This window comes from Stegostoma tigrinum, chromosome X (assembly GCF_030684315.1).
Source record: "Stegostoma tigrinum isolate sSteTig4 chromosome X, sSteTig4.hap1, whole genome shotgun sequence".
NCBI classification, from domain to species: Eukaryota; Metazoa; Chordata; class Chondrichthyes; order Orectolobiformes; family Stegostomatidae; genus Stegostoma; species Stegostoma tigrinum.
Window position 1 is genome coordinate 17,796,395 of NC_081404.1, and position 25,689 is coordinate 17,822,083.

At 41.6% G+C, this 25,689-nt stretch overlaps 1 protein-coding gene across 4 annotated transcripts in view; it reads right to left on the bottom strand.

Annotated features, from left to right (window-relative positions):
- The window catches only part of LOC125448320 (arf-GAP with GTPase, ANK repeat and PH domain-containing protein 1-like), a 190,109-nt gene that overhangs the window by 120,443 nt on the left and 43,977 nt on the right, over positions 1-25,689 (bottom strand). For 2 of the 4 annotated variants that reach the window (XM_048523564.2, XM_048523562.2), the window contains exon 1: positions 4,681-6,172. The exons of the other annotated variants lie outside the window; for them this stretch is intronic. In XM_048523564.2, coding sequence (XP_048379521.1) covers positions 4,681-5,995 — 1,315 coding nt within the window. In that variant the 5' untranslated portion in view covers positions 5,996-6,172. Of the gene's footprint in view, positions 1-4,680; positions 6,173-25,689 lie in introns of those variants that run through there. 4 annotated transcript variants of the gene reach the window in all.

The window sequence follows — 25,689 nt, forward strand, 5'->3', positions numbered from 1 at the left end:
TCCCCAGGCCCACCTCTCTTCTCCATTTATTTCTGAGCTCCCCTCCCCCTCCCCATTTCTGAAGAAGGGTCCCGACCCGAAATGTTAGCTTTCCTGCTCCTTTGATACTGCTTGGCCTGCTGTGTTCATCCAACTCCGCGCTGTGTTATCTCTGACTCTAGCATCTGCAGTTTTTGCTATCTCAGCCATTCTAATTACTCTTGTTTAATCTGCTACAGATGCTGAGTCTTATGGGCTATGGTTTTGTGGTGCCAGTACCTTCCTCAAGTAATCTTGCTTTCTGCGACAATTTCTATAGCACTGGAATGTTTTAGTCCTGTGAAGGACATCATTGCTGAGATCAAGGCTACAATCCAGATACAAAACTCATCCACTTCCACAAACTCAAGGAGTGGAAACACTGCATAATTTTTCCTCTCTTCACCTCAAGGGCAATGAGACCAATTGTGGCGCCATTCATGCTAAAACCAGTTAACTCATCATGCCCGGGGCCCAGGGAACAGACCCAGAGCCTCTTCCTGCTCTGCATGGCTAATTTCAACACTGGAGTGTGCACTTCTCAGCTGAGATCAAGATGAAGAAAAATATTACATAAATGGAAGATTTTCTTTTCTGTCAAAAGGCTAGCATGCAGCTAGGACCTGTTAATCAACTTGTGACGGCAGCAGGGGCAGGGTGTTTTGGTCAAGATTGCCCTGTCTGATTCAATTTTGTTTTAAAACAACTGAAAACTCGTTGGAAGGACAAGGGGAAATTGAAGTACAACTTAAAGTGAATAGATTTGATTCCTAAAGATGGAACATTCCAGGTGAACTGGTAGTAAATGGATTGGCTGGTACGTGGAATATTTGACACAGATGATCAGAGATAACTGCTGTCATGACAAGTAGTTGAATGCTCTAGAATGTAAGCTTTGAAGTTAGAAGAAATGTGTCATTTTCAGAAAAAAAATGACAAAACATGGAAAATAATATTTCGTATTGAAATAGAAGTGTGTTTACCAAAAAAAATTTCCTCTTTCATGAAACAGTGATACTTTAAACGACTATTTCAATATATGTTTCAGTTCCCACACCAGCAATCCTGTAGCCTGTGTGACATGGCCAATTAGAGGTAGTTTTGTGCTGTGGCCCCGTTAGGAACTGGGTCTATTCTGAATGCAAGATAACAAAGTGTGAAGCTGGATGGTTCCTTTCTGGTCAACAACATGAAATTTTCATCCATCTGTTTCACTAAACTTTATTCCAGGCCCAATAACTCATTGCATCATTTACTCCTTTACACAAATTACACTCAACAGACATCATAAGTGATCACAAGATTAATCTCCACTACACACAACTACAGGAAGTGAAATTGTTCTATTTGCTCTCGTATTTATCCTCTTAGAAAATAAAGGAAATCAGAGAAATCTATTCAGCCAACCGATCCACTCTCAATGGTCAGTTACCTGCCCTCTTGGAGAAATACAGAGATACCCATATTCTCCGTGTCCACAGTTCCTTCTCTCTGAAGCAACATATGTTTAACTGATAACCCTCCATATTTCAAACTTTCACTACAATTTTATGAAGTTCTCTCAGTAACTTATAAACTTCCACTGCATCACCTCAAACTCTTCTTTGCCCTAGTAAAGAAGGCCAATTTCCTTAGTCTTTCCACACGAGTGGCTCTTGATACCTGGGATGATCTTTATTGTCCCATGTCCCCTAGGAAGGGCAGTAAAGTCCTTTCTGTGTTTAGGCGCCCAGAACTGCACACAGTACCAGACAGTCTTAACATCACCTTATATAACAAGGATACAACCTCTTTACAGTTGTCTTTGTCCTTACATTTATATACTTGCTGTACAGTCATAAATTCCGGGTTTGTGTTCCACTCCAGACTTAAGCTCATAATTTCCATTCCAGTCTGACACTCCAGCGCAGGACTGAGGGAGTTCTGCATCATCAGCAGTGACATCTTTCAGATGAGGTGTTTAACAAAGCCCTAAGTGCCCATTCAATTTGACATAAAAGGTCCTGGGGAGAGTTTCCCTGGTGACCTAGCTAATATTCATCCTTGAATGAACATTACACAGTGCAACAAATTATTTGGTCATTATCTCACCGGTGTTTGCAGCTGGCACATTTCTTACATTTGGATATTGCTGAAAACACACACCCATTTTCACCATCAGGACAAATCACAAGAAACAACAATGTAATAAGAAAACAACATTTATTCTATATGAAAGAAGAGCATAGATTGATTATGAAGTGAACTCTGATTGACAGTGGTGTTGCCATGAAGAATGCACCAGTTAGATGATGACTGGCAGATCATTGCCAGTCCTATCTATCACACAATCAGTAATATAGTATATGAATTTCAAAGCCCTGTGTGATGCTAAGTATCTAGGCCAGGCATCCTAAAGGCTGGATATTATTAAACAGTATATTCTTTTGGCATTCACAGTAAGCAAGGCATTGAGTGTACCCAAGCAGCCCACGCTTGCAAAACTCAGACCAGTTTCCGACATTGATGTGATTTCATGATTGGACATTTGCGAATTTGAGAATTGGGCTGACCATCAATTTAGGATAGTCAGTCAGGCTTCAGTGTAGTGCACGTTCGTGTTCTGGAAGCTATGTAAATTAATACATATGGGCTCGTTCTTTGCAGACAGAGAGAACATTTATATACAGTCACCTATTTCAGTGTAACAAAATAGGTGAAAGAATTTCTCTGGTTCATTTCTCATGGCAATGCCTTGACCAATCAGAGCCAATCTGCCTGGTTTGAAATTTAAAATTTAAGTAAAACTTAGCAATTCCCTGCCAGTCATCATCTAATCAGTACGTTACCCTGGCAATACCTCTTCCAATCAGAATTCCTTTGCCATCCAATCAGCACACTCCTCTCATACAGTATAAATATTATTTTCCTTCTACATTCCTATTTCTTATGAATTGTCCTGATGAGTGCAATATGAAAAGCTTTGACAAAATCTTTCAAGAATACTCAAGTTCTGTACTATGAAACAACTGTTTGATTTTTCTACATTACAACAGTGACTACAATTCAAACATACTTCATTGGCTGTAAAGTGCTTTGGGAATGTCCAAAGGTCATAAAATACAGTAAATAAATGGAAGTTTTTCCTTTACTCAATCTCTACAGCACTGTCTGTATTTGTACTATCCAGGACAAGAATGGTCCATCAGGCCAAGAAGTGCTTCTTACATCTAGTCCAGATTTTCTCTTTTTAGAAGTACCCATTATAATATTTATCCTTCCTCTCATGAGCTACACGACTGTTCCATTTAACAGGATATGTTCTAAACTGTTCCCAACTCAGTTCTATTTGAGGAGATGCACACAAGCTTACTCTCGCAAAGTGCCTTATTCTTGACATCCATTCCCAACAGCATGGCTGAGGTCAAGAACCCAGTAAATGGGCACTACCAGCCTCTGACATAACAGACTGGAATATTGGCATACTCCAAACCCATCTAAAAGAGGCTACAGTTTATACAATGATGTGGAAGTGACAACATGGCAACTGGCTTTTGCCCCAACCAGTCCATGATGGTGTTTAAACTCCACATAATCTGTAATCCTTATCTTATGTTTGCACTCCACTCCCATATCCTGTTATCATTTTTATTCTTCAATCATTCTTGAATCTTAACATGATTTCTGTTTCAATACTAACTCCAGCAGTGCATTCCACAGCCCTGTAAGTCTGTGCAAAAAAAATTATCTTTCTCCTGATCCTAAATCACATGTTTTTACACCTATGCCTTCTTATCTGCAGCTTGTCAATTGCTGGATACAGCTTGTCGTTACCCAATCTGTTCCATCCTTCATAAAATTAAACACTGCTATCAAATCAATTCTTAATCTTTTGTCTTGTAAGAAAAACAGCTCTATTTCATAGGTTAAAAGCATTTTTTGTGGGCAAATCTGATAAAACAGCATTTATTCCCCTTCTCTAAGAGCCATGGGGGCATTAAAAGTCAACCATATGGTTTCAAACTGGAGCCACATTCCAAACAGAGCAGGTAGAGTGACAGTGAGTCCCACTGATGGCTGATTAAATATCACTTCTTTGTAAAGCCCCAGTTTAATCTCTGGCAGTATCAAGTTAGTTGACGATCTCAGTCAGCACCCCTAGGATTGGAGCTGAAGAGGAAAAACAATATTAGCTGTGCAAGTAACATAGACACAGTCACTACAACCAGGATAACAAAGTGTGGAGCTGGATGAACACAGCAGGCCAAGCAGCATCTCAGGAGCATTGGCCTGCTGTGTTCATCCAGCTCCACACTTTGTTATCTCTGATTCTCCAGCATCCGCAGTTCCCACTACAACCAGGATCCTCTTTCCTAACTGTTGTCCTGTGACTCCAGCTTGGAAGTGAGCTCTCACTAGCACATGGTGAATGAGGACAATACCAGGTTTATCTGCGATGCCTCTGAGTGTCCAGATCCTGGATGTAGAATGGTCATTTGGCTGGAGTATGCAAGGGAACCCAGAATGGCCCATTAGGATTCAGCATTTTCAGTACATGAGGCAAGAAAATTGGATTGGGGACATTTTCTTGCTTCAAAAGAAGCAGATAAATTTCTTTGCAGCCCAGGACAAACATCACTAAACTGATTTAAAAAGAGTAAGTTGAGCTCATTTTATGCTTACTTTGATTTGAGGAGGGACCTTTGGATCCAGCAGCAAACTCCCTTTGAGCTAATCCACCACTTGCAGGTGAGACAGACACCGCGCCCACGCTCTTGGTGAAAATTCCACTGATAAATTTTAACATCTTTCGATCCCGTGCATTGGACTTGGTTCTCTCTGGTGTTGGCATGCCCCGGCCTTGTTCAAGGTCTTCAGAAAGAGTATGAATGTCACTGTTATCCAATGTTCTGCTCTTACCTTTCCCTTGTTCAGTTGCTATCTGTGTACTTTTCCTGTGGAACATCTCCCCTGTGCTTCTCAGGCTTTCTACTCTGGAATACTTCCTGTTACTCACTTGAATTTTCATCTTCATTTCACTTTCTTGCCAAGACAGGCAGTTGGTATGACGAAGATTCTTCTCCTTCTTTCCTGAGGTTTTAATTGGTTCAGCTCTACCCTGGTTGCCACTGGAACTTCTCAGCATGCCTGGGCTTTTCTCAGCAATCACAGGCAGAGATTGGGGCTTAGGTTTTACATTGCTTTTCTCCACATGTTGAGAAAGAGTCACAGCCTTTTCTTGTGGCAGGTCCCTTTCAACTTGAGCTTTCTTCTCAATTGGAATATTGAGACATTTACTTTCCAGTGATTGCTCTGGTGGGATGTGAAGGCTCATGGTTTTCTCAGTTTGATCTTTCAAGACTCCTTCTCCCTCAGATCTTCTTGGATGGTCGCCTTCAGTCTGTGTTTTTGTGTGGATTTTCTCCAAAGCCAAAGGACTGGCAAGATTCTCCTCAATCTTGGCAATGGCACACATCTGGCACGGTTGAATGTGATCATTGTGGGTCTTCTCATTAGCACCATTAAAATCAGTATGTCTGCACTGGCCTGTGGACTTGGCAAAGAGTGTAGAAAAAGGCAACAAACCTACATTTTCAGATTTATTTACGGATTTTAGCGTTGGTTCAACTTGGAATTTGCTTGGTAATTCGCCCGCTTCAACCCAGGCTGATCTGGCACCATCACCCAATTCATCATTTCTAATACTGAAGCTGCTTCGATCGCCTATTGTTCGAGGTTCAATTGGCTCCACATTCTCAATAATATTTAACCTCAAATTTTGGGGACTTTTGGGTTGCTGGCCAGAAGCATCTTCTTTACCGTACAATAAAGAAATCTTCCCTGCAGCCTTGGCACCAGGTTCCTCTTCCGAAAAGGTGGCTTTGTCCCTCTGACAAGTCTCACTCCCACTGCCTCCATCGCTCAGAGGCTCTAATTTCACTAGTGTGAGAGAGATATGAAAAGTAGTCCTTCGTTGCAAGATTGCTCCTCTGTTCATGGGTTCAGAGTACGAAGGTAGCACGGGGCTCTGAAAGGCTCATGGCCCCTTCCCATCACAGACCACCCATCCGGACAACAATTCTCTGTGCGTTAGGCTTCTTGGATTCCACAATGTAATACAAAAGGATGCATGCTTTGCGCTGCAGAATAGAGATCATCCGAGGCATCAAGCATCCTCATTACACAATACAGACACCCCCCCACCCTTCCCTTACCACAGCTGCAGCTCTCTTTCCAAGGTTTCCGGACATATTCCTATTTGTATATCAGGTGCCAAAAGCAAGTGGAGGAAATACTGAACAGGGGGAAAAAATTATACAAAAACATTTCAAGGCTGAAAATAAGATGAAGCAAGCCCCAATTCTGAGGAGGAAACCAGTGAAATCCTTTCAACACTTCTTGGATCAAACAGCTTGATGAGATAATGAAGACACCAGAGTATACATTGAGAATTCACATTGATTCAGACCTGAAAAGCTCAGTGGGGGTTTTCTGGAAAATGTGGACTGGAATCCCCAACCCCTTTCAGCTCCAAGGAAACAATGCCTTACGTTTAGTGGCCACCTCCTCTCACTTCAGCCACACCTTCACTAAAACACCTACATTAGGCATTTGATCAGTATTTAACTGTGGTAGAACTGTCAACTAACATACAGAAAGGATGAGTAGGGCGATAGGTTGCTCACTGTTAATAGTTTGTGTAGAAATCCATCCCTCATTTGTCAGTAAGGCAATTACTGCGGGTGAAGCAACATGGATGCAGGATGACACATCCCACATTAAAGGGAAGAGAGCCAGCAAGCTGTTTGTGTGAGCTACAATTTACAACAAAAAAACACACTCAGAATTTCAGTCAGAAAATGGGTGGGTACCATGTTGATGGGCAGGAGAGACAGAGAGAGAGAGCATGAGCAAGGCGAAACCTCCTAAAATCATGGGGAGACTATAACTGTCAATCTCAATAACAATTTAAGTAAATCACACAGTAGACAGGAATGCAACATCTTCAATATCAAATCTAACAAGTCAATTGGCTGCATACATCTCAAACATGAAGAGAGATGGTGTCTGCAATGCACCAAATAAAAATAAAATAAAGTCAATTAAGTAGAGGCCAATTTTTAAAAAATAGTCAGTTTAATGTCACATGACAGCAGTTAGTACCTAATCCAAATTTCCGGTACAGACAGAAACAAAGTTAAACACACTCTTAAAATAAAAATGAATCACATTTGAGGTTAGATTTGCACTTCGGACCACTCTACATACACAATTATTTTCAAGTGCTGATCACTCTCCCAAGTGTAGAAGTATTTCTTGATATCAATCTTAAATTTGGCTTTTAGTAGTTTCTACCTGCATCCTCAATCTACTTCCCACAATTTAATTTTAAGGATTATTTCAGATTAACCTTTTGTTATACCACTAACAATCTCGCATCTCTCTATAAAATTGTTTCTCGGATGGCTCCTGTCTGTGTTAAGCCAAAAATAAATTCCATAGGAGTTCCACAGGTCTCCTACTGTATTTAATGGAATGCCAGCAAGAGGAACCAGGGCTAAAAATTATCAAAATACTGCAGATGCTGGAAATACTCAGCCTGTCTGGCTGCATCTGTGGAAAAAGAAACACAGTTAACATTTCAGCTCAGTGACCTTTCATCAGAATCAAATTCCAAAGGAATCAAATTGGTTCCTGATTGGCTGGACTTTCCAGTATGAGCAATGAGGACAGAATTTCTGTCCACCCCTTGAAAGGTAAATGATGCCCAGAGGTGTGTTCTCCCAAACTCAGACTGCCCACTCCCACCTCAGGGTCCAGTTGAATCTAACGTAATAGCAGTGACCAGTAGACCAAGTAAGTAAATAAAGGCATAACCAGCCAGCTCAGAGACATATGTAGGCTCCAGACCACTCCGTTCCACTGTCAATGAATTTTCACACTACAGTTTTTAAAATGGTGCAAACCAGCACCCTCCTCTGGGGGCATAAAGGACAATTTGTGGATTTAAGGGAGTGCCACCCGGACAATCTCCACTCCCCAGGACAAGCACCAGGGTTTTCCAATAGTCATAGACAGGTGAGTGTCAGAGATGTGCCCCAAGTAGCATTTATGCCATCAGGCCCATGTAAATGAGATGCCCTCTCTTCCATTGAATTGGCAAATTTAAGTATGGTCAGTACTGGAAGGCCCACACTGAATTATGAGTTGAGGAATTTCAGAGCTCTGGTCTCTTGTCTTTTCTCATAATCTCCTTTGTGGTCCCTTCCGCATGACCTCCGTTTCATGAATATATCCATAGTGTATCAGTGATCTTAACTGGATTCAATACTCAAACTGTAGTCTAGTATAATTTTGAGTATGACATCCTCCAATTTGTACCTTTCTTTGTAGTACTGGTCTCACTGGTAAATGTAGGCTGCACGATGTTTAAAGCAAATATTTTAAATGAAAATTGCTCAATCAAAGCTTTCAAGTTTTGGTTCAATGTTTTACTGGCTTTTGTCAATTTGCTGCTCCCTGTGTTGAGTGCACACATTGAGTCAATAAAGATTGCTGGTTATTTCACCTTTAGCTACCATCAGACTGGAAAAGCCGCATGGATAATCCTGGAATAAAAGCAAAACACTGCAGATGCTGGACAGCGGTTGTAAATCTCTGCCGCCAAGAACCTTCAGAAACTGAGATTAAAAAGTTAGCATTATTGTTCACTTAAAACACAACATGATAAAACTACAGGCAAAGACATTCCAAACCACTGCAGGTAATGACACATTCTTGCAAGTGTTACTGAAACATGCCTGCAGTAATCACACTAGAAAGCTTTTGATTAAACTATTTTCATTGAAAAAGTTTACTTTAAGTAGCATGCAGTTCAATGTTTACCAGTCGGAGCAGTGCTATGAAGAAAGAAAGACACACTTAGCAAATAACTTGTTATTCACAGTACATTACACTTTACTGTTGTAATCTGCTCTGCCATTTATCTGCAGTGCTGTCTCTAATGGAATAAACATGTTTAGATTTTGCTGCTAAGTTCTTCTCCAAATCTAATAAACAATGTAAAAACGTGTAATTATTTATGAAATGACACCTTTGCTCTTCAATAGCTCTGAGATGAGCACAGTGCATTTAAGCAATAAAACCAGGGAGGCCTCAAAGGTACCAATGTTAAAAGGGTCAAATTAGGGAGTCAGGTTGCATGGGCTACACTCGTACTCATTTGATTAAAGAAGATTAAGGAGTTATTGAATTGATGAAGTCAGTATTTACAGTGGAGAAGGATATGGAAGCTAGAAAACTTGAAGGAATAAATAGTGATATCTTGAAAAGTGTCTATATTACAGAGGCGGAGGTGCTGAACGTCTTAAAACACATAAAGGTGGATAAATCCCTAGGACATAATCAGGTGTATCCCAGAACTTCGTGGGAAGCCAGGGAAGTGACTGCTGGGTCCCTAGCTGAGATATTGGATCAACGATAGCCACAGATGAAATGCCAGAAGGCTGGAGGTTGGCTAATGTAGTGCCATTATTTAAGAAAGTGGGTAAGGAAAAGCCAGGGAACTATAGACCAGTGAGAGTGACATCAGCATTGTGTAAGTTGTTGGAGGCGATTCTGAGGGACAGCATTTACCTGCATTTGGAAAGGCAAGGACTGATTAGGGTTAGTCAACATAGCTTTGTGTGTGGGAAATCATGTCTCGCTAACTTTATTGAGTTTTCTGAAGAAGTGACAGAGAAAATTGATGAAGACAGAGCAGTGGACATTGTCTACATGGACTTCAGCAAGGCATTCGACAAAGTTCCACATGGTAGACTCATTGCAAGGTTAGATCACATGGAATCCAGGGAGAGCTAGCCATTTGGATTGAAGGTTGGAGACAGAGGGTGGTGGTGGTGGGTTGTTTTTTGGACTTGAGGCCGCAAGGATTGGTGCTGGGTCCACTGCTTTTTGTCATTTATATAATTGATTGGGATGCAAATATAGGAGGAATGGTTATTAAGTTTGCAGGTGACACCAAAATTGGTGGTGTAGTGGACAGTGAAGAGGGTTATCTCAGAAAAACATGGGACCTTGATCAGATGGGCTGTTGGACCAAGGAGTGGCAGATGGAGCTTAATCTAGATAAATGTGAAGTGTTGCACTTTGGGAAGGCAAATCAGGGCAAGACTTATATACTTAATGGTAGAGTCCTGGGGAGTGTTGCCAAACAAAGAGACCTTGGGATGCAGGTTCACAGTTCCTTGAAGGTAGAATCGTAGGTAGACAGGGTAGTGAGGGTGGTGTTTGGTACACTTGTCTTTATTGGCCAGTGCATTGAGTATAGGAGTTGGTATGTCATGCTGCAGCTGAACAGGACATTGAGGTGTTGTGAAACTTGAAAAGATTCAGAAAAGATTTACAAGGATGTTGCCAGGGTTGGAGAGTTTGAGCTATAGGGAGATGCTGAATAGGCTGGGGCTATTTTCCCTGGAGCACTGGAGGCTGAGGGGTGACCTTATAGAGGTTTATAAAATCATCATGGATAGGGTGAATATCCAAGATCTTTTTGCTAGGGTAGGGAGGGCATAGGTTTAAGGTGAGAGGGAAAATATTTGAAAGGGACCTAAGCAGAGGCAGTGGTGGAGGCTGGTACAATTACAACATTTAAAAGGTATCTGGATGGGTACATGAATAGGAAGGGTTTAGAGGGATATGGGCCAAATGCTGGCAAATGGGACTAGATTTATATAGGATAGCTGGTCAGCGTGGACAAATTGGACCGAAAGGTCCGTTTCCATGCTGTACAACTCTACGACTCTATGACTGTATAACTAAAGGATTGATGAGGTGGACAGATGGAGTTTAATTGAAAGTAATTTGGGGGGAGGAGGAAGAGTCCAGAACAAGGAGGTAGAGCCTAAAATTGAGAGCCAGGTCATTCAAGGGTCATGTAAGGAAACACTTCCTCACCCCAAAGGGTAGTGGAAATCTGGAACTCTCTCCCCCAAAATATTGTTGAGGAAATTAATTGAAAAAGTCAATTAAGATTTCTGATAATTCACCCTATCAGGACCCAAGCTAGGTCAATGGAGCTGAGATACAAATCTGTCATGATCTGATTAAATTGCTAAACTGGTTTAAGGGGCAGAATGGCCTTCTACGGTTATGTCTACAGTGGCATAGAGGCACTGCAATTGGCTGCAGAGTTAGAAAATGGTGAAAAGTTGACCATTTCACTGTTCCTATCCAGCAGACCAGTACATGAGTATAGATGTCAGGGTAAGGACAGCTCTCACCTCTACTGCCATGAACTGTCAAAACTGAGTCCTGAAATCTGGCCACCAAAAAGTGGATGTTCGCCGCTGCTTATGAGCTGGGGAAACTGATGCCTTTGGGTGAAGTAGAAGCAGAATTTAGACAGGGAAAAAAATTGTGCTGTTTTTACAAAATGTAGGATAGAAACATGAAATGCACATTCTAAAGAAGCCAAAGAAAAGCACTGCACTATCCACTTCCCAAAGTAATTTGCAGGAAACAATGCAAAAGCTCTCTGTCACGATGTACAGGACTGTTGCTTTCTTGGGTTATAATCTACAAAGTTGGGGATTAAGCCATTGAGGCCTCTATTGTCTCTCACACATTTGCCATCTGATCATTGGACACAAATCATCGAAATTAGTTGGATGCAACAAAGCACAAATACAAAGCGTTTTAACAAGTATAAATTCAGCAACCTGGGCAGTTGATAAAAAGTGAGAGAGTGTCAGTCCTGCTGGTGCACACAGCATTGGGTGAGGGCTGGACAACTGCTATTTAGAGACAGTAAAATAAAAATGGAAAAATTTCAACAAAAATAGGTACAGGTATTTGACCTATTAAGTCAAGAGGATCACAGGCTAGAACATGGCCTTCAGAAGAGGAAGGACACATTTAGGGTAGGTGCAAACAACATGATGATTTGGCAGTTTCATGAAATAAGGGTAGTGAGCGAGACATTCAGAGGTTCTTCATATACTGGAAGGAAATTGTGGGTGGGGGAGGGCAGGGAGAGAGGGAGGTCAGTCAGAGTACCTATTTTACAAAGTGTGCCCTTAGCGTCTCTGGCAGTAAAGGAACAAAGCCTCAAGGATAATGAATCACTGGGCTAAGTGAATGCTGCTGGCGTTCACAAGCTAGAATTCCTTTTTTTTCACCCAGATGCATTGGAAAACACAATATTCTGATTTCAGGTGGAGCAGTTACAGTGTGTGACTAAGTAATTTTGAGCAATATATCCAGGAAATAGGAGATGGGTATTCAGCAGTCTCTGCATGATTACCCAGGACTGCGCATTATTCCATTCTATTCCTATACTCCCGAGGATCAGAGGGTTGAGCATTAGTACTTTGGAATGATACTGTCTGGAATCAGTCTGGTCTTGGGATTCACAAATCAAGGCTGCAGATCAGATTCACTCTTAAAACAAATGTCCTGAATCCTAAAGCTCTGCATTGTTCCAATGCATGAGATCTTGCCTTTTTGGTTCATGCTGTGCACTAAAGTGCTTGACAGCCAGCCAGTAACTTACTAAATGCCATGGGGGTTGGGGGGCAGGAGTGTGCGTGGTGGTCAGGTCATGGCTTTGAAAGGAGGAGAACTCAGCAAGCCAGGCAGCATCGATGCAGAGAGAGAAACAGAGTTGACATTTCAGGCAAATGACTTTCACCATCATATTAAAAACTGTTGTTCCTGTAGCTGTTTCACTGTATGTTGATGGCAGTTATCGGTGAAGATTTTCTGAACCTTTTGACATATTGGGGTTTGTAAGAAATTGAACACGGAACAATTTTAGAATTAAGGTGTTTTATGTTGGTAATTTGTCATTAATAATATGTTGCCCATGGCATAGCACTACTGTGACCTACCCTCCTAACTTACAGCACAGTAGACGCTGAGTGACTGTATCTTAAACAACATCAATAGTTGGCCAATCAAAGAACAGCATTCACTGTCGTCATAGAGCAGTCCATTGGCTGGAACATCCTGGACCCCTGCCTGATGCAAGAGACCTTGTACTGAGAGTGTAGTAAGAACTGCAGATGCTGGAGTCAGAGATAACACAGTGTGGAGCTGGAGGAACACAGCAGGCCAGGCAGCATCAGAGGAGCAGGAAAATTGACGTTTCAGGTCGGGATCCCCATTTCTGAAGGGTCCTGAACCGAAATATCAACTTTCCTGCTTCTCTGATGTTGCCTGGCCTGATGTGTTCCTCCAGCTCCACACTGTGTTATCTTGTACTAAGAGTGAATGCTTGTCAAAACATGCAACAAGAGAGCAGCAGGAGAGAATGAATTAGTTAACACTACGGTCTTGGTAATATTCAAAACACATGGTTTATTTTCACAAGTTGACCTGACCCCGCTATTCTATAGTTTAATTCATGTGGGCAAACTTATTGATTTGTTATTTGCGATTGGCGTTTGTCAAGTGGCACTTCCAGCATTTCTGTTTTCTTTCAGATCTCCAGCATCTGCAGTATTTTGCTGTTATGTGGCATGTGGCATTTCCCACACAACGAAAATGAAGTAGCATTTGGAGTGCAGGCCATCTGAAAAAGAGCCCTTGATGGGGAGGATTTTTTCAGGATGACCTCAGCACCTGACTGGGAGACCATGATGACTCATGTCCACTGCATTAATTATTCTAACACAAAGGAAAATCCCATGTCCATAACCCAAAATAAATCTAACAGCATTCATTAATAAACATGTGCACAAACTTTGTTGATTGTGTGCTTTGCATATATTGAAGCATATTCCGACCAAGATTTAGACCTCAACCACCATCAGTAAAACATATTCTCTGGTGGTTACAAGATAATAAAATGTGAGGCTGGATGAACACAGCAGGCCAAGCAGCATCTCAGGAGCACAAAAGCTGACGTTTCGGGCCTAGACCCTGCAGTTCCCATTATCTCTTCTCTGGTGGTTAGTCTGTGCTGTGTGCGAACTGACTGTTGTGTTTCCTACATCAACAGAGATGGCACTTCAAAAATGATTATTTAGCTGTGAAGATGCTTTGGGGCTTTCTGAGGTTATGAAACTGCTATATAAATGCAATCTATTTTGTTTCTTCTTTTTGTACAAAGTCTGCTTTTATGGAATACTAGCTGAGGACAGGACTAGGTTCGATTGCAATGCACATGATCCTAATAATATGCCAGAAGTCGATCTCAAAGCTGAGAGCAAAACCTGGTCACTTGAGGACGTGTACAGAACTGACTAACTTTTAACACAACAGTGGAAAAAAAATGGGGTGTGGGGAAATAATTAGCCAAAATTATATACTTGTATCTCCTTTAAGGCAAGTGCTTTTTTTAAAATTGAGATGGACACTGCAGTTAAAAAGCTTGTAAAATCTGCTACTAGTTAGAATTTTTGGAAAACTAAAACTTTCCAGTTAGGTGTGGATAAGCTAATAAAGCATTTCATGGAATGTATGAGATCTTACATTTTACGTCCTGTACGTTGCAGCATTGTCGCTCCCAGGAGGCTAACAATTTTTCTAACGTATGGCATCCAGATGGCATTTGATTTAAACAGCATTACTATAAATAGAGTGGCTGTTTATGATTCAGCTGTCTGAAAAACCCAAAGCCACTTCCTGGTTGATTGACTGTATACTTCCAATAACCTTCTTGTCAGGTCTAGCACTCCAAACCAAAAGAATCCTATCGTCCTCACCTCTCAGCATCACTAATTACAAGACACTGCTAAGTGCCGTAGAATGATAGAATCCCTACAGGGCAGATAAGGCCATTTGGCCCACCAAGTCTGTGCCAAACCTCCAAAGAGCATCCCATACAGACTCACCTCTCACCCTATCCCCGTAACTCCATATTTACTATGGCTAATCCACCTAGCCTGCAAATCCAAAGACACTACAGGACAATTTAGCATGGCCAATCCAACTAAATTGCACACAGGTTAAATGAATTCCTTCTGTGCTGTACTATTCTGTGATCCTGTCAAGTTAACAGGGACTGTGATATGATTAACTATTTTTTTGATGACGCCATTCTTAGTTCACCTTCATCTCCATTTTAGTGGCTGAAGAACAAATACCGGCCTAGCCATGGCTATAGTTTGAAAAAAATGTATGCATTTGCTAAAAATGTAAAGAAAGATCAACAAGAAACAGATCTTCAAATGACAGTATTGCTAAATTTGCAAAATGCAACAAAATCTGGTCCTGACTAGTAACATTCACAATATGACATTCTAACTGCACAAATTGAGCAAGAGTGAGACAAACAGCAAGTGCCTCATCATATAATCATCAATTCTTTTACAAAGGGTCAAAGGTTGTGCATCTCTAGACCACAGTCACAAAAAGTTACAACTGTACAGTGCTTTTAACAGGAAACTACTTAAACATATCCACAAGAGCACGGTCTGACAAAATTTGGCACCCAGCCAAAAAAGGAAATATTCCAAGAGCATTTGTTCAATTCTTCACTTGTAAGTAATTAAATTTAAAAAAGTGCAGTCTTTAAATGTAATAAAAATGCTGATGACTGGTTTAGACCTGTGTATTAAATCTGTACCTCATGTTACATTAGCACATTGACATATAAAAAAACCAGCAGGACTCAAGAAACCTGAAAGCAAATCACACTTTTCGAATTCTGATAGTGAATTAAAAACTAATGACATTTCAGCCTGGGAGTTCTTGCAATCAGGCATTGGATCAGTGCATTGGGATTGGGATTCACATTTTAGCCTCAGCAAACGGAACCAGCTGCCCACGATGAATAATAGAAAATAGAACATAGAACAGTACAGCACAGAACAGGCCCTTCATCCCACGATGTTGTGCTGACCATTGATCCTCATGTATGCACCCTCAAATTTCTGTGACCATATGCATGTCCAGCAGTCTCTTAAATGTCCCCAATGACCTTGCTTCCACAACTGCTGCTGGCAACGCATTCCATATTTTGGAAGTCTTCAAATGGCTGAGTAGAATGCTTTCAAGTTGCATCAATCCCAAAGGCCTTTGCTATCGAAAGGCAAAGGCAGAGTTCTAATTCCGTCTAGCAGGCCAATTTCAGGGAAAGATTTCAAAACTTCACATTTGAGTATGGACTGCAAGTCCTGGCAGACGATTCAACTATAAAGGGAATTGCAGCCAAATCCACTTCCGTCTTCACCAGTCGTTCAAGATGACCCAGCCTGTTCTCCTGAATCTCCTATATCAGATAGTGGTGATTTGCCACTTTCTTACAAGATTCTCACAGAACTATGAAAATACTTCTTGCGCCTGCATTTCTACGTTTTGCTCCCAACAAGTCAGGGAGGGGCAATTAGTATCTCAGCAGCCAACAGGCATTGTCATTGTTTTTAATCAATGCTGCTATTGACAATCTCAAATTCATCCCCTCCCCCCGTCCACTTTCGTTGACAGCCTCAATCTTCTCGTGCTCTTCAATGTGGGTTGTATCCAATTGAGCTGAATTGCAGGAAATTTTTGTTTTAAAGTCATGCAATCTATGCTAACTGATACAATTCACAGTGAGTCAACCTCTAACAGCCACAAACAGGGTTGCATAAGAGTTTCTGAGAATGCAACATCATCATCCGATATAAATTATGCTGAAGAAATATAAAAAATGCATTTTTTACAAAACTGAAACATAATCATGAATTTATGCATCACTTAGATTATATCAATTTGTTCCTGACATTGCACAAGGAATACAGAGCATTCCTGTTGGTAGATTAAAAGCAAATTCTAAAGGTGAAAGTCAAAGTCAATTGTAATCCCCAACTGTAACCCTCACTCCATATACTGGCCTGTCTGAAACTCACTCATAGCCTCTTGCCCGAGTCAGATGTTTAGAAATTTGAGCCATATATGAGGTTTTCATCTATACCCTAGGCTGAAACTTCATTGCAGTATGGAAGAAGATGGACATTATCAGCGCTTTCTTCAATCTGAATTCCTGTCAACATATTTCTGATTTTATTATATCCAGTAGCAGCTGTGGCTTAATGGGTAGCCCATATACTTTCAAGTCAGAAGGTCATAAATTCAATCCCTAGCATACAGTCCAGGCTGACTCTTCCAGTGCTGTACTGAGAGACTACTATGTGTCGATGAGTTGTTAAAACTGAGGTTGGTTCTGCCTCCTAAGATGGATGTCAAAGATCCTACAGCATCAATCAAAGTGTAGCTGGTGAGTTCTCCCTGGTGTGGCAGCCAACATTTACTTGTCAACAAGTACCATTGAAACAGATCATTCAGTCATTTATTCTAGAGCTAGTTATGGGATCTTGCCATGCATAAATTAGGCCCCACATTTCCGATATTACAACAATTTGGAAGTACTTAACTAAGTTGTGAAGAGCTTTGCAATTTCCTGGGGTTAGGGTTGTGAAAGGCATTATGAAAATATCTATTTTCTCAAATGATAAGGAGACTTACAAACCTCAACAAAATTCATCCCTCAAACTAACATCATAAAAAAAAGGCAGAATAACTGGTCATTCAACCCTTTGCATTTAAAAAAAATTAACCTATCTTTGCCATCAACCTGTTCAGAGATGTTATTCTACACCTACTAGAGCAAGTGGGACTTGAACCCAAGGGCAGGGACACACCCACTGTGCCACAGGTGGGCCCTCCCTTTGCACTCTATGGGATGTTGCTGGTGCAAAACAGCTGCCATGCCTGTCTCCATAACATTCCTCCAAAGTTACTTAATTTTGTGAGGTGCTTGAAATGTTTTAAGGGAGTTAAATGGGTTAATAAGCTTTCAATTGCAATTGGACATAGCTTTTTTTTTAATAATCAAGGTACTGTTACATCAGGGATTTCAATTAATTGCAGGGAATCCTACTGCTTCCCCAGTCTAGACTGCTGACCTCCAGAATATCTCAATGACACAGTGAACAATGAACAGTTCAGTTGTTTGAGGTAGCACAGCCCAATCTCTGATCCATGGCTGATGTGTTTTTAGTGGAATAGGAAAGCTTCTTGGACTTTTATGTGCAGCCTCATAGGCCGGGATATTACCAACATTCACTCATTTCTACACTTCGCCATAAGGTTGTTCATCTATTCGCTAAACCATTTGTGCTCCTTAATCAGCCAGAAACTGTACTTATTTATTTCCTTGCGTAGGGGAGAGGAAAAATCAATTATCTTTTGGCCAGAATGAGGACATACTAATTCTGAAAACCAGAGTTTGCATCATTGGTATTCAGAGTCATATTCAGCCTCACACGTGATCTTGTGAGAGGGCACAATTATATCACAATGAGTGTGCACTTCAGTTTTGTTTTTTTTTAATGGTTGTAGGCTTGATTCTTAAAAAAAGGGACTCCTGGAATTTCTAACTTTCCACTTATTTGAGTGAACAAAATACTAGTGATTGTGTTTGAAATGATTTAGTTCCACAGAAACTTTGAGAAGGGTCTTTCAAAATAGACTGAAATTTGCCATGACTGAGATTTGAATCGAACTTTTTTTTAAAAAAAAGCTTGCCTAAAGGCACCATGTGATTATAAAGAAGAAAAGGCTCTTATAATGAAGTGGCTGCGTCCCTGCCTCTGAGCCAGGAGGCCCAGGTTCAAGGTCAACCAGTTCCAAAGATATGTAATAACATCTCTGAACAGATTAATTAGAAAATATCTATAGACAAAAGGAGGGGTCAGATCCTTGAAGGATTTGGGAGGTTCCTATTGACACATAAGAGGAAATTCAATAATCTAACACACTGATCTTCTCAACAGACAGCAAATACAAAAACACTTTACTTTCAGGTTCCTGCCAAGTTACATGAAATTCAGACGTGAATATGACGGTGAGGTCAGATGATTAGCACTGTATGCTGAAGTGCTTCAGTTTGTAAATTTAGGGATGCCAAAAGATATGATATGAGAACATGTCAGGTTCAGACATTTTCTTACCTGACACAATATTTTATGCAACCAAAAACAAAAATTGCTGGAAAAGCTCAGTGGGTTTGGCAGCATCTGTGAAGAGAAATCAGAATTAATGCTCGGGTCCAGTGACCCTTCCTCAGAATATTTTATGGTTTCACTTCATGTGAAATAACATTGAGAGGGAATTAAAAAGTTAAAGGATTACTACAGCTGATGACTCTGGCACACCTCATTAACTGACAAGTGTGACCTTCGCTGCAGGCCCAACAGACTGCAAATTGATAGCACTAGTTTCCGCTTACAGCCTCAGGGAGGATGCACAGGTCTTGTCTGTTATTGAGCTAAGGCTTTTTAGACTTTGTCAGACATGTGGACAGGTTTCCTGAAAGCGTGCAAGGCTCTCACTGAAAATGGAGGGGGGTATGGGCAGTATTGATAATCTAGTGCTATCGAATCATTCCCTCAATTTCCAGACAGTCATTCTGCTCTCATGCCACACACCACCAATATTGAAATGGTGACCACAGGGTCTCTTTCCATGCTGTTCTGAAGCCTCCTTCTTTGCAACTCCTCAGGACCAAGGATGACTTGCTTCCATTCTGTTTCATGGGGTTCTAAGATAGATGAGGGATGTTTGATCTATCGTCATGTGCAAGGTAGGTGGTGCTTGAAGGGTTTGATAGATGAGTTGTTTGAAGCCAATCTATCAGCTTGAGATGTTTCCCCATGTGCCCTCTTAAGAGGACATAAAAATCCCATTGGAGTATCCAACTACATTGGAGTAACCCTATATGAAGGATTTTTGCAGTATGCATACAGCGTACGCACAAAAAAGGGGCTTGTGACGTAGTGATTATGCCGCTACTGCAGGGCCAGAAGGTCTAGGCTCAAGTCCCACCTGAGAATGTGACGACCGTAGGGACGTGTCAAAATAGTCCAAACAGGTTAATTAAAAATTTGATACAAGATATACTTGAGAGATCATTGAAGATATACCTGCTTGCTCAAAAACCAAAACAGATGTTTACAAGAATAAATCTTGAGGTTGCTGTGAGCTTTCTCAGAAAGTTCAAGAACTGACTTGTTTTGTAGTAAACTATACACTCCAGTGCAACCTTAGCTTCGAATGCCTAGGCTGAGTTAGCTGATTTCAGCCAAGGCAACAACTGGGTTGTTTCTAATGGCCTTCATATCAGCACCACCACCACCTACCCCATCTCCCCTTCCTCCCAACCCTGCCATGGGAAATGCTACTCCTTCAGTCTAATAATACTGCGTTGTTCATTAGTAAAACTTTATCCATTCTCCTCTCTCTGACCCAACAGAACTCATGCTGCTAGGACCACCTCTTAATAACAAATGCAGAATCTCTCCAGTCTTTAAAGAATATTCAGGCATGGTTCAACCAAAGAGGTGGATGACACAAAATATCCTTTTTTATTATATGATTCAAAACATCTGCAGGTCAAAACACCAAGACTCTCAAAAACATTTGTAATAAACTGGATAATGTTAAACTCACCAATTCAAGGGCCAAAACCAGTTTGGTTTCCAAAATGAAGACGTTGGCGAGAAATTGCGTCTGGTGACCAGGATTGGAAGCAGACTTAGCTGCGTTGGTGGAGTAATGCCCAGAGTGCCAAAAAGGACAGAAATTACTACCAGCAGCTCCCCCACATTCATGGGAATGGCTGGGCAAACCCTGGACTCAGTTACATGTTGACTATTCAGGCCTTTTCATGGGCTCAATGTTCTTAGTCATGTGGCTCACTCAAAGTGGCTGCACATGTATAGAGTTCATGCATCAAGCACAGGGATAATGGTAGAAAAACTGCACACATCTTCAGCAATACACTGACCCCTGGAGGTGTTGATCACAGATAATGGGCCATCATTTATCAGCAAGGAATTTGAGTATTTCCTAAAGTCAAATGGCAATCGTTATGAAAAGACAGCTCCAAACCATCCATCATTCAATGGTCTGACAGAAAGAGCAGTCCAAACTTTGAAGGCAGTCTTAAAGAAATAGCCTACAGCTTCACCAGATAACAAACTGTTCTGTTCATATTTGATTATAGGAGCACCCGTTATGCAACTACAGGGATAGCTCCAGCACAGTTACTAATGGGGAGAAGACTGAACAGCAGGCTAGATTTGATCTTCCCAGACCTGGAAGCAGGGGTGGGGGGGGGGGGGTGGGGGTGGGGGGGTGGGGGGTGAAACAGCATTGGGAACACCAATGCCAGACGCAAGACTCCACTAATCAAGAGTTTATTTCAGGGGATAAAGTTCATTATAAGAACCATGGAAATGACACTGTATCGGGAAGAAGCACAGTCAACACAAGGTCAGGTCCAGCGGTGTATAACGTTCAGGTAGGTGCAAAGGTCCTGAACAAGCACATTGATACCTGCATTAAGGGTGTCATAATGCAATTGTTTTAATAGAAGGACTTCACCGTTGCTAAGAATGCAGTGAAAGTCCCATCTTCATGGACCCAGCCATGAAAAGGAAAGCAGACAGTTAAGCCCAGATTTTCTATCACTATCCCCCAAGCAGGAATGAGGTAAACAATCTGTTTTGGTGATCTTAGTTAAGAGATAAATATTGGGCAGGGAATTGGAGAGAACTCCTCCAGCTCTTCTTTGCAGAGTGTTCTGAGTATTTTTTTCATCCACTTTAGTGGGCAAACAGGGCTTCTGTTTAATGGCTAATCAGAAACACAGCATCACCGATAGGGTGGCGTTCCCTCAGCACTGACCATCCAAACAGGGTGACATCACTCAGCACTGACCCTCCGGCAGTGCAGTGCTCCTTCAGATCTGACCCTCTGACTATGCAGTACTCCATCAGTACTATCACTCTGACAGTGCTGTGCTCCTTTAATAATGACCCTCCAACAGTGTGGTGTTCTCTCAGCATTGGCCCTCTGACAGTACAGCACTATCTTAGTACTGACCATTTGACAGTGTGGCATTCCTGCAACAGTGATCCCCTCTGACAGTATGGGGTGTTCCTTCACTGTTGCACTGAAGAATCAGTCTGGGTTACATGCTCCAATCTGTGGGGTAGGTTTGTCTCCATGACCTTCTGACATTAAGTCAAATGATTAAGTCATTACTAACTCATTTATTTGGTTTGATATTAAAAGAAGCCTGCTAAAAATTCAAATAATGTGAAAAGTGTGTTAGAAAATGTGAGTTATTGTTCAGAAATGCACATGCAACATTGGGAGAAACTGCATTTTGGCCAGTGGTTCTTCACATGATGGTCTAGTTTCATTCAGCTCTTTTGTACTGGAAGGCTCAATCAATCTTTCAAACTTGTTGCCACGTAAAGGTCATTGGCAGCAATTGTTCAAACAGGTTATTCAGCAAAAGTAATTGGAAGGACAGGATTAGACAGACAGCATTTCACATGATGCCATCTTGTCTCAGATTGCACAATGTTAATGCACTAGTAACCACACGGATACTTATAAGCTGCTCCATTGTCCTGATGGTTGGATTATGTACCCAGGTTATTCGGTGGGTGTATTTGTGAAAAGGTTAGGCTCAGATATGAGAATCAAATCTATAGATGGCATTTTCACATAGCTTGAACGGGGGATAAAAGTAGTAGTCTAAAAACATTGTCCAAAGGATATTACAGTCTGAGGAACCACTAGCCTTAGAATAAACTGATCTGTTAGTTTTAAGTTCTGAGGTTAGGTCATTAGACCCGAAACGTTAACTCTTTTTTTCTCCTCCACAGATGCTGCCAGACCTGTTGAGCTTTTCCAGCAACTTTGTTTCTGTTCCTGATTTACAGCATCTGCAGTTCTTTTGGTTCTCTGTTAGTTTCAACATAGTTATGGAGAAAGATAGGAGAGGTCCACAGGTTAAGGTGCTGAACTGGATCAGGGCCAATTTTGGGGCCATTAGGCAGGATCTAGCAGAAGTCGATTGGGTGATTCTGTTTGAATGAAAAGGAACAACTGGCAAATGGGAGGCTTTTAATAGTGTGATATCAAGTGTCCAGGGACAGTATGTCCCTGTTAGGGTAAAGAGAAAAGCTGGCAGGTTTAGGGATCCCTGGCTGATGAGAGATATTGAGGCTCCAGTCAGGAAAAAGAAGGTGTGCATTGGGTTTGAGCTCTCAGGCTGAAGGGAATCCCTAGATGACTATAAAGCATGTAGGAGTACACTTAAGAGGGAAATCAAAAGAGCAAGAACAGGGTATGAGATGGATCTAGTCAGATAAGGTTAAAGATAACTCCAAGAGGCTCTATAGCTATATTAAAAGTAAGAGGGTGGATAGGGACAGAATAGGTCCCCTTAAAGATCAGCATGGCAGTCTATGTGTGGAGCCACAGGAGAGGGGGGAGATTTTTAATGAATATTTCTCCTCCGTGTTTACTGAGGAGAGAATCATGGATGCTAAGGAAATAAGGGAAACAAGTGGAGATGTGTTGAACTGCATACATATTACCAGAGAAGGAGGTGTTTGCGGCCTTAGATTGCATTAAGGTAGATAAATCCCCTGGGCCTGATCAAGTCCATCCTTGGATGTTGTGGGAGGCTAAGGAAGAAATTACAGAGGATCTTGCAGAGATTTTTGCTTCATCTTTAGCCACTGGTGAAGTTCCAGAAGACTGGAGAGTGGCTAATGTTGTTCTGTTGTTTAAGAAAGGTAGCAAAGACAAGCCAGGGAACTATAGGCCAGTGAGCATGACATCAGTGGAAGGCAAGTTATTGGAGAGAATACTGAGGGACAAGATCAACCAACATTTGGATAGTCAAGGTCTGATTATGGATAGTCAGCATGGATTGGTGCATGGGAAGTTATGCCTAACAAATCTTTTATAGTTTTTTGAACAGGTAACTGAGAGGATAGATGAGGATAGGGCAGTGGATGTTGTCTACGTGGGCTTTAGTAAGGCCTTTGACAAGGTCCCACATGGCAGGCTAGTCATGAAGATTAGGTCAGATGTGATCCAGGTAGAGCTAGCTAATTGGATTCAAAATTGGCTCAAAGGTAGGAAGCAGAGAGTGATGGTTGAAGGATGTTTCTCAGACTGGAGGCCTGAGACTAATGGTGTGCCATAGGGGTTGGTGCTGGGGGCCTTGTTATTTTGCTTTTTACATAAATGATCTGGATGTGAATGTACAAGGCATGATTAGTAAGTCTGGGATGATACCAAATTAGGAGGTATTGTTGACAGAGAAGAAGGTTATCAAAAATTACACAGGGATCTTGATCAGAAGGGGAAGTGGGCTGAGGATTGACAAATGCAGTTCAATACAGATAAGTGTGAGGTGTTGCACTTTGGACAGTCAAACCAAGGTAGGACTCATACAGTAAACAGTAAGGCCCTGAGGATTGTTGTGGAACAGAGGGACCTCGGAGTACAAGTATATAGTTCATTGAAAACAGCGTCACAAATAGACATGGTGGTGCAGAAGGCATTTACCATGCTGGCCTTCATCAGTCGAGGCAATGAGCATAGGAGTTGGGACATTATGTTACAGTTGTATAACTTGTTCGTGAGGCTACACTTGGAGTATTGTGCACAGTTTTGGTCACCTTGTGAAAGGAAAGACATAGTTAAACTGGAAAGTGTGCAAAGAAGATTTACAAGGACGTTGCCAGGACTGGTAGGCTTCAGTTATGGAGACAGATTGGCCAGGATAGGACTTAATTCCTTGGAACGTAGGAGAATGAGGGGTGACCTTAGGTGTATAACATCATGCGGGGAATTGATAGGATGAATGCATATGGTCTTTTTCCAGAGATGCGGAATTGAAAACTAGAGGGCATCGGTCTAAGGTGAGAGGGGAACGATTTAAGAAGGACCTGAGGGGCAATTTCTTCACGCAGAGAGTGGTGCATACATGCAATGGGCTACCAGAGAAAGTGGTTGAGGCAGGTACAATAGCAATATTTAAAAACACTTAGATAAACACATGCATGGGGAGGACTTAGAGGGATATGGACCAAAGATGGGCAATTGGAACTAGTTAAGTGGCACCATGGACCAGTTTGGTCTGAAGGGCCTGTTTCCATACTATATTACTGTATGACTCTACGTTGACACTGACACAGTCATTTGAAAAAAGACAATATAGGAAAGATGTGGATGCTTCGGAGAGGGTTCAGAGGAGGTTTACCAGGATGCTGCCTGGACTGGAGGGCTTATCTTATGAAGAGAGGTTGACTGAGCTCGGACTTTTTTCATTGGAGAAAAGGAGGAGGAGAGGGGACCTAATTGAGGTATACAAGATAATGAGAGGCATAGATAGAGTTGATAGCCAGAGACTATTTCCCAGGGCAGAAAAGGCTAACACGAGGGGTCATAGTTTTAAGCTGGTTGGAGGAAAGTATAGAGGGGATGTCAGAGGCGGGTTCTTTACACAGAGAGTTGTGAGAGCATGGAATGCGTTGCCAGCAGCAGTTGTGGAAGCAAGGTCACTGGGGACATTTAAGAGACTGCTGGACATGCATGTGGTCACAGAAATTTGAGGGTGCATACATGAGGATCAATGGTCGGCACAACATCGTGGGCTGAAGGGCCTGTTCTGTGCTGTGCTGTTCTATGTTCTATGTTCTATGTTCTACAATATTGTCATTATCTTTGTGCTGTCTGTGAGGGTTTGCTGTGCACAAATTGCCATTGTGTTTCCTACATTACAACGGCGACTACAACTCAATAATGCACTTTGTTGAATTTAAAGTACTTTGGGGCACAAAAGTCAAGGCAAGTCTTCCTTTTATTGCTATTAGTACACTTTTTCTGTCA